Genomic DNA, 8,892 nt, shown 5'->3' with positions numbered 1-8,892 from the left:
TAGAGGATGAACTAAATGTGGTAGAGTTCTGTGAGGCTCAAAGCCCCTACTGCTGATTGTCCTTGTGATTTGTGGTCCCAGATCCCAGAGGCTATCTTCATGGCTACTTGCATTGATTGTTTCCAGCTGGATTGTGTGTAGAGTGGGAGGAGGGACACCTCATTGTGTATTTTGTCCCATGCAATCAGATTGTGACATGTGTGTCTCACCTGGCCTGTAACTTGTTTTGCTCCCTTGTGCTTATAAAAGGGAATTTAGGGCCAGTGTGAAGGGGTTGGTTCTTAATAGGGGTTTTGTTCCATGTATAGTCGAAGAATAGGAGTATGCTAGAGTTCATTTTTTAGTCTATAGTCATTTTGCCATTGCAAATAGTGCATAACTAGAATGCATACAAGATTTAATGTTTTTGTTGTAACTGTCTCCAGTATGTTATGCCACTATTTTATGAAATAAATGATCAAGGATCCCTTGTTTTGTCCCTGCAAATTGAAGTGTTTATCTTGTTTCTTGCTTCTCTTCAAGGAAGAGATTAAAGTGTTTTTTACAAGATGATGAAATGGTGTTGTGTGCATGTAGGATATGTAAGAATGGTTGCAATGGAACTATAGTAGGGAGTGTTAATGAAATGCATTGATACTGAGAACCCACTAGTTATAGTTAGGTCTATTTGGGTTAATGTAACATGTTATAATTTGACTTTGTTGCCTTGATGAAGACACTGATAATGGGGCTTGCACCCAAATGTCAGAATGAATCCATTCTCTTTAAATTTCTTTTGTTCCATGTTTATTTTATTTTCAGCATTAGGCGTAGGATTAGTGTAGAAACCCCCCAATGAAGTGCATAGATGCCTATAAACTAAGGTTGTAGCGAGAACCAAGAGTTTATCCATCTCCCTTAGTAAATTCTCATTGGGATGATATGCTATAAGTTGTAGTGTCTTGAGTATTTTGAAGCTGAAAGTTGTTAGACACTACATAAGTTCACCCGCCTTGGTCTCGCAGTGCCAAAAGTGTAGGAGATTTTAGTCTTGTGATTGATTCTCGTTTGTTGGCCAAATCCTTCCTCGAGTTTGTTGATGAGTTGGTAGCAATTCCTCTAGGACTCGGGGACTGTTGGTTTGGGAACCAACAAGAACTAAGTGGTATTCTAGAACAAGCTGAATAAAAAAGGAGAAGGAACAAGAAACAAGACAAGATTGGTATGTAAGGGATACTCTTAGAATGAAGACATTTATTTTGAGGATACTTTTGCTCCATTGGCTAGAATGGAAGAAATCGGAGTGTTTTTAACTTTTGTTGCTAACAAGGATTATAAGGTATAAAAGATGGATGTCAAGTCAACTTTCCTAAATGGGGAACTAGAAGACAAAGTTTATATAAATAAGCTTAATGGTTTTTAGTTGACAAAAGATCTAGACATGGTATGTAGATTGAAAAATGCAGTGTATGGTCTCAAGCAAGCCCCTAAAGATCGGTATACAAGATTGGATAAGTATTTGCTGCAACAAGGCTTCAAGAAAGTTACTGTAGATAAAAACCTCTATTTTAAGATTGGGAATGATAAAATATTGATAGTTGTTGTATATGTTGATAATATTATCTTTGGAAGAGATGAAAAAGTATGTAAGAAGTTTGTAGAGGAAATACAAAAGGAATTTGAGATGTCAATGATTGGTGAGTTGTCTCTCTTTCTTGGTCTTCAAGTTGCTTAGTTGGATAATGATATTTTTATCTCTCAAGCCAAATATGTAAAGGAAATGTTGAGAAAGTTTGGTATGGGGAATGCTGAACCATTAAGTACCCTCATGGCTAGTGGATGTCACCTAAGCAAGGATGATGAACCTTTGGAAGTTGATTAGATTCAATATAGATCCATGATTGGTGGGCTATTACATTGAATTGTGTCTAGACCAAATATTATGCATGCAATATGTATGGTTGCCATATATTAAGCTTGGATTTACTAGAGTGCAATTGAGATCTTGATAGAGGTTACAAAATGAGGGGGGTAGGCTTCCTTTTATAACTAATAGTGCCATAATTATTTGAATTTTTAAAGCGGGCCAACATGGAGCCATATTTCTCACCCACAAGAAGTGACCATTGAGGGGTCCAAATTTGGGCCCCTTTTCGGAGGAGTAGGGTGTCCGGGACATCTTAATTTTGTCAATTAGGACTCAAACTTGAACTGGAGTTAGAGAAAGAGTTGAAAATGTAAATTCTAAGAAGGTGTGAGCAAGAATCAAAGCAGGTACACAGTACTGAAGGCCAGAACACCAAGGTGAGGCCTCGGTGAGGCCGAAATTATATAGGAGTACAATTTACAATGCTACATCACTAAATGAAATAGTTTAATTCATATATTCTCAATCATCAATCTCAATTATTAATTTAAGATTTCACTAATTAATTTATTTTAATATTAATTAGAAACGAAAATAAGACATACTTTTTAATTTTTTGACAATTCTAAGAGATTTTTGAAATAAATAATAAGATCCAAATAATTGTGAATTTGCTTAAGAAAATATCTGTTATGAATATTTTGAAATTAGATAGTACTCAAATAAGAAAAAACTAGCACATAAAAATAACCTACCCCATAATCCCCCACTTACTAGTTACTTGAGTGACAGAAGAAACTATACCTACAATGTTGAATGTCAACATGGTCATTGGATCGAAAGGATGTGAACTTAGACTGCATGCTAACAAATACACAGCACCAACTGATCAGTCTAGTCCCCAAAGACTACATCCAATATTCCATTGTTGTGACTTTGAGAAAGGTCTGAAATGAAAGCATCTAATATGGTCACGTTTGAAGGGCTTATGAATTAATGAATGCACAGTAAACTAAGTTCAGTGAATTGAGAAATATACTGACAAAGATTAGAAAGTGTATTACAAAACTTCTAGTTAGTGATGCATAGTTTATATAATTGAATCCAGTTAGTGGTAATATAGAACAGATTAAGGAAATCAAATAATGAACATCCTCAATGAGAGACTTATTTACAGTATAGGAATAGACTAATAATGGAGGTCCTATATCTAATACTCTGGTCAGTCTGATCCATGTTTCAAACCGCGCGGAAATCAAAGTCTGGGAAAAGAGAAAACTTATGGCCATGTAATTTTGTTGACGGGTTTGGTTTCTCCATGAGAAGTAGTCTTCAATGTTCATGATGAGAAAGTGTTCTAATCTTGCTTCCACCAGTGGGAACATGGGTACAGATGCCTCTGAGGAAATAGGAAATTTACTATTTTATGATGTGGGTAATTGACATGTAAGATTGGCTAGGAGAGGACATGATGATTCTTACCAGATTCAACTTTTTGCACTGCCTAATTGTCTGAGAATTTCCAAGTCAAGGATAGGACAGGAGAATGTTATTCATTAAAAAAAAAAAATGTTTTTGATGGAGGTTTGTTTATAAATTCGTTTTTGCTATCTGATATATAGGAGTACAAGAATCTGTTTGGCTAAGAGCCAAGGACTGATGGGTATCCATTCTGCTAAATTCATCCGGAACATGATCCCGATCTTATCCTTTTTCAATGTTGGAGCCTTGCACTCAGCAAGACTTGATTCCTGGTGGGCTCAAAGTTAATACCATAGTTCCACGGAATTTCCTGATACGGGGATGCGGGACATGGGGATGGGTTCTGGGGATGGAGGGACCAAGGGTCTAAATTTGGGGATGGCGAAGGGATAGCAGCACAACAGTGGGAAGGGCAGCGCTTATATACAAATTGAGGTCAACTGAAATCTTCAAGGTAAAAGCTGTAATATGACATCTCTACAAATGTCTCATGAAAGGCAAACTAGTTTCGACAAAGTTCAAAATTGCAATCAGTATGTAATGACATGTGCCATATAACAAGCGGCCTGACGGCGTTAGCAAAAATAGAGATGGCAGTGTTGTGGGGACATTTCCCAAACCCCAAGTCTTGGAAACGTCTCCGTACAGAAAACACAATTTTTTTTTAATTTCTTTTAAAGGGAGACATCCCTGTAAAACAGTGGTTAATACCAAATTCCAAACTTTATTATTATAGCAAAGCAAAAAAAAAAGAAAGAAAAGAAAGGTTTAACCCATTCAGCTGAAACATAATTGGGCTAGCACAACAAAGCTAAAGATGACCCATTTTCAAGTGGTGTTCATTGCTTCCCTGATCAATCATCCAGCCGACTCTGAGGGCTCCGGCAATTAAGGGCATGTTCTGTAACAGTGCCATTAGTGCACACAAGCTGGTAAATTTGATGTTAACATCAATTACTCTGCATCTGTCCTATTCTACTTTTGCAACCGCGTGGATTGAAATGGCATTTTCCCAACTGATGATAAGAAACACTTAACGCTTATCTTCTAGCTTCATTCACACATGATGCTGCAAATTTGTTTTGCCTAAAGCCCCAAATTCAAATCTCCTTCATCTAGCTGATTCGATATGTAACAATCTGTTCAAGGGAATATAGGAAGTTACAATAACAATTACCAATTCAAATGACCAAATGATATTTTTATCACCTGGGTTGTAATTTATCATCTAACAGCTTATTTGTTGTCAAGGAAAGACAGAATACATGGAAACCCATACTGGAAATATAGATTCAATTAGCTAAACATAACCAAAAATTTTAAAGTAATTGTTAGTTTTGTAAGATTTAATCTAAACCTCATCTGACAGGCAAACTTTTGAATAAGGAGCAGACCCAATACTAAACTACAGTCTCTATCATGAAACTAACAAACGCAGAAAGAAAAATAAGCCGATTATACATAGAAAGAAGATTCATATTGGCTTATTCAATAGGAATGAATGGAACACTTCAGAACTTCTGGTTTGACAAGATTTAACGCTTATTTTTCTAGGTGGCCCTGGATTACATGGAAATCCTTAAGTCAATACCACTTCCAGCTATTATTATGTAAGATATTTTAATACTTACATTTTCCTCAGCTGTATCTGTCGAAAACTCAATCGTTACAGAATATACTATAGTTAACATTAGAGTGCAGATCAGCTGTAATTTTGTAGATATACATTAATTGAAGTGTGCTTCAACAAAGAAGCTAGCAGCTACAAGATTATACCAATGGCCTAATCTATAAATATGGAAATTTGATTATAAATATCCCCCTTTAGAAATGCAGAAAGAGATCAGAGAGATCATATCTAAGATCTACATCTCTGAAATTTGAACTACTCTGGTTCAAATTTGGACTGAAAGGCCTGAGTGAGTTATTAGAACTTCATCGATAGCTAAAATCCCTTTCTGACTCCACGGTCTAACATAATTACCAGATTGCAGTGCATTGGTTGCATTAATTTGCAGCAACGAGGTGAGGAACTCTCCTGCATACCAAGGAATTTTTACAAAATTTTGTGCTGCCAGTCATCATTAGGGGTAATTAGCAATGGACTCTGTTGTAGTGATACTGGAATCAGCAGAAGCAGTTGGGGAGCAGATCTCCAAGGATCCACAGTCAAGTAGCTCCTCAATCATTTGTGTAACATCATCATCTGTAGCACTGATTCCATATTGATTGTTTTCCAATTCCACCTTCATGACCCAGTTCGATTCAGAATGCTTTGGCCCTGTTTTCTTTTGCCAAATGCCAATATTGTTGGAGTTTTCAGAGTCTAATTTGAGGCAAGTAAGGGTTTGATTACTACCATGTATATTGGTATTTTGGTCTGATGTCACAGTCGAATTCTTTTTTGATGGTCCCAATCTGGGTTCCTGTAATGAAGCCATGTAACAGCGATGAAGTTTGGCTGTGAGTGTGGAGGACAGAACTTTTGAAGATGCCGTTGGAGGGGCATTGGGATTGAATGGAAAATTAGTTCTAGCTCTTGGTCCACACATGAGTCTTGCAGCTTCATCATATGCCCTGGCTGCATCCTCTGCTGTTTCAAATGTCCCTAACCAGATTCTAGTCTTCCTGCAATAACATTCATGTGGAGATCAGGACCTGTATAATCATATGCAGCAAGGCCAGCAGGAATTACACCACAATTACCATAAATATACAGAAGCCACAATAAACGAAACGTATAAGATTTTGGATGAATAAGATCAAACACTTGAACTTTTTGGCTTTAAATACGATCCAATTTTCTAAAACTTAGAAAGTTTTTAGCTTTTGATTGTGTACAAACAATTTTAATGAACAGTGGGGTTTAATGTTTGTGTAGCAAATCCAGCATTTAAGAAACTAGCATGAACCCCCCCTCAAATGGAAAGAACGTACGGATATTGTATGAATGAGATTGTCACTGAAGAATTTTAGAGTTGTGAATGTAGATATAAACATCCCAACTCTGAAATTGAAAGGTTTATCTGATGAAGCTGGATGCAAATTGCTCAGGATTCTGCAAGAACTATAAGTCCTACAGCAAATCCAACTAGGAGGGCATTCAAATCAACATCCGTCACCAACATATAATACTTTGTAACAAGATGGACAAATTATTTTTAGCAATTACAAAAACGAAGTTCCAAGAATATGAAAATAACAAGGATCTCCAAGCTTTCGTAGCAGCAACATATACAAAATCAATTACTATAACATCAAAATCTACATGGATATATCACACTTCGTCAGAATGTGGCATTAAGAACAAGAACTGGGCATGCGTATAATGCATACAGCAATGCAATAGCAAGGAAAAACATATCAGCACACAGTAATTATGATTCAAATGCAGATAGCCACCCATTAACACAACAGAAACAAAATAAGCAGGACAAAAACAGGGGAAGGGCTGCCTTCTCAATATACGCAGGTGTTAGTACAGACAATTGTATGCAGGTAGAGTCATAAAAATACCAATCACTGCAGCAACAGAAGATTAAAGAAGGAGAACAATATGGGGGATCGACAACAATGAACATCAATTTTGTGAAAGCTCAAAATTCAAGTGTAGGAAACTCCGCACTTGATTCATATTGTAGGTACTTGATTATGCTGAGTTCATTATAAAAATAAAGTATAGAAAAAAAAAACGGTGTCATAAATTCAAAGGGTATTCAAGTGAACAAAGAAGTAAGTTTTTACAAGTATGGATGGCGAATTTCAGACACCCATGAGCCCCAGTGCCTCTGGCGGACTCCTCTGTATCTCTGGGGCCTAGCCATTATTCAGCCTGGTTCCTCTGCTGCTTGTTCTTCCTTGAAGTTTGCAATATAGTTTCCTTAACTTTTAGTCTTTAATCTACCAGCTGCTCACTCAGATGAGAGTAGAATTGAATGCAGTTGAGAGGATGGGAGTGAGTGTTCAATTTGTAGAGGGAATGGGGTCCTTGTATTTCAAGTCCATCCAAAGGACCCACCTCAACAATGGCTGCCTTCCACTCTTCCTCCCGCCCATCACCTTCCCTCCTTTTCCTCCCTCTGCATATGCATGTACTTTCACCATTCCATGAATGTGCATATGCCTACTAGCTTCTAAGAAGGGTCAATTCAATATAGATCTAGTCTAATGCTAAGATATACTCACTATTCATTGATGACATATACACACACCCATGGCATATACACAACACATGCAGTGCCCTCCGGCCGTTCTGCTCAACGAGGGCATTTTTTTTGTCTTCATGATACCAACCATTCCCCGTTTTTTCCTTTTCCTTGATGTCTTCTCAGAAAAACATGAAGGTCGGCTTAGGGTTATCAATTTAATAAGTAGACCCTACTTTGAGGGTTCACAGTTAAGCCTAGGGCTTTCATAGCAATAATAACAAGACTGATGACCATTACCACATGATAATTACCTAAGCTAGAATAATCTTGTTAGCAGTAGTTTCAGTTCCCTCACCTACTTTGATATTATTATTGTTCCAATTTCATATTGGAATAACTAGAACAATGTAGAAAAAAATAATTAATTATACGAAACTTAACATTCATAAAATAATATAATTCCTTTACCAACAGTTTCATAGGTCATATTAAGATGATTTAGGGGAGAGAGATTAGATGTAATTGCGCAGGTTAATTTTGTCAATATGTAATCGTTACATTTTGTTACATATCCTAAGACTTTTAGATATTTAAAAATGTAAAATAGATATTTATCTATTTATAACTAAAATTTGAAAGTGTAATGTTTGAAAGTGTGATTCATCCTCATCAACATAATATATCCACTATGAAATATTAGCAATATCAAAAAAATTTAATTAATACAAAATATCTTAATTTTTTAATTATTATTTAAATATTTTGCTGCATATAGTTTTGCATAAATTTTGTTGATCTTTCCTAAAAGATTTAGAGTTAAGAATATTTCTTAAAGGTTTTAACATCAAATGTATTGTTGTGTGATTTGGGTAGTTTGAGATAGTCTACTTTAGAAAAAGTCGCCTGCCAAACATTCAGGATTCAGCCAACTGCTTAATCATGAGTTCAGTCATTAATCTAGACTCTTCTTTGCCTTTTCAAAAACTATTTATGCTTAAACTATTTCTTTAATTGCATTATGTGATCTAATACGTCCAGATCGACCTCTGGTCAACTATATATAATCATTACATCATTATGAATGTATTGACATCAATCTCAATTCAATAATATATTAAATGTGCAGTACAAACTATATTTGGCCTCTTTGCCCATACATAATAGTTACTTTCCTAAGGGCCATTTTAAGGAAACCAAGTAAAATTATTTTTTCAATAAATGTTTACTACAATAAGGTAGTCCTTAAAATTATTTTTACTATAAATGTTTACTAAAATAAGGTAGTTTTTATTGTAGATTATTTTTTCTTATGTTAAAAAGGTTTATAAAACTATTAATTAATTTAGTTATCTTAAATACATTTGGTTAAAGATATTCAAGAGATGTCAATTTGAAACTATTCTTTTAAAATATAAG

General features: G+C 35.6%; 1 protein-coding gene across 1 annotated transcript; it reads right to left on the bottom strand.

The window, feature by feature from the left end:
* Positions 1–4,907: 4,907 nt before the first annotated feature.
* LOC131067392 (ethylene-responsive transcription factor ERF003) lies at positions 4,908–7,636 on the bottom strand. The gene is made up of 2 exons (XM_058002369.2): positions 7,073–7,636; positions 4,908–5,956 (listed from the first exon to the last, which is right to left on the bottom strand). The coding sequence occupies exons 1-2, from the start codon at positions 7,150–7,152 to the stop codon at positions 5,413–5,415; spliced, it is 624 nt and encodes a 207-aa protein (XP_057858352.2). The 5' UTR covers positions 7,153–7,636; the 3' UTR covers positions 4,908–5,412.
* Between the last annotated feature and the right edge of the window lie 1,256 nt (positions 7,637–8,892).

This window comes from Cryptomeria japonica, chromosome 5 (genome assembly GCF_030272615.1).
Source record: "Cryptomeria japonica chromosome 5, Sugi_1.0, whole genome shotgun sequence".
Lineage (NCBI taxonomy): Eukaryota > Viridiplantae > Streptophyta > Pinopsida > Cupressales > Cupressaceae > Cryptomeria > Cryptomeria japonica.
The sequence above is the reverse complement of the archived record's forward strand: the minus strand, read 5'-3'. Positions and strand labels throughout refer to the sequence as shown.

Excerpts from the sequence above, each read along its gene's own strand:
- LOC131067392 (XM_058002369.2), bottom strand. The coding sequence starts at position 7,152 with ATGGCTAGGCCCCAGAGATACAGAGGAGTCCGCCAGAGGCACTGGGGC. Across the intron at positions 5,957-7,072 it reads GAAATTCGCCATCCATACTT|GAAGACTAGAATCTGGTTAG; the intron begins GTAAAAACTTAC and ends ATGTTATTGCAG.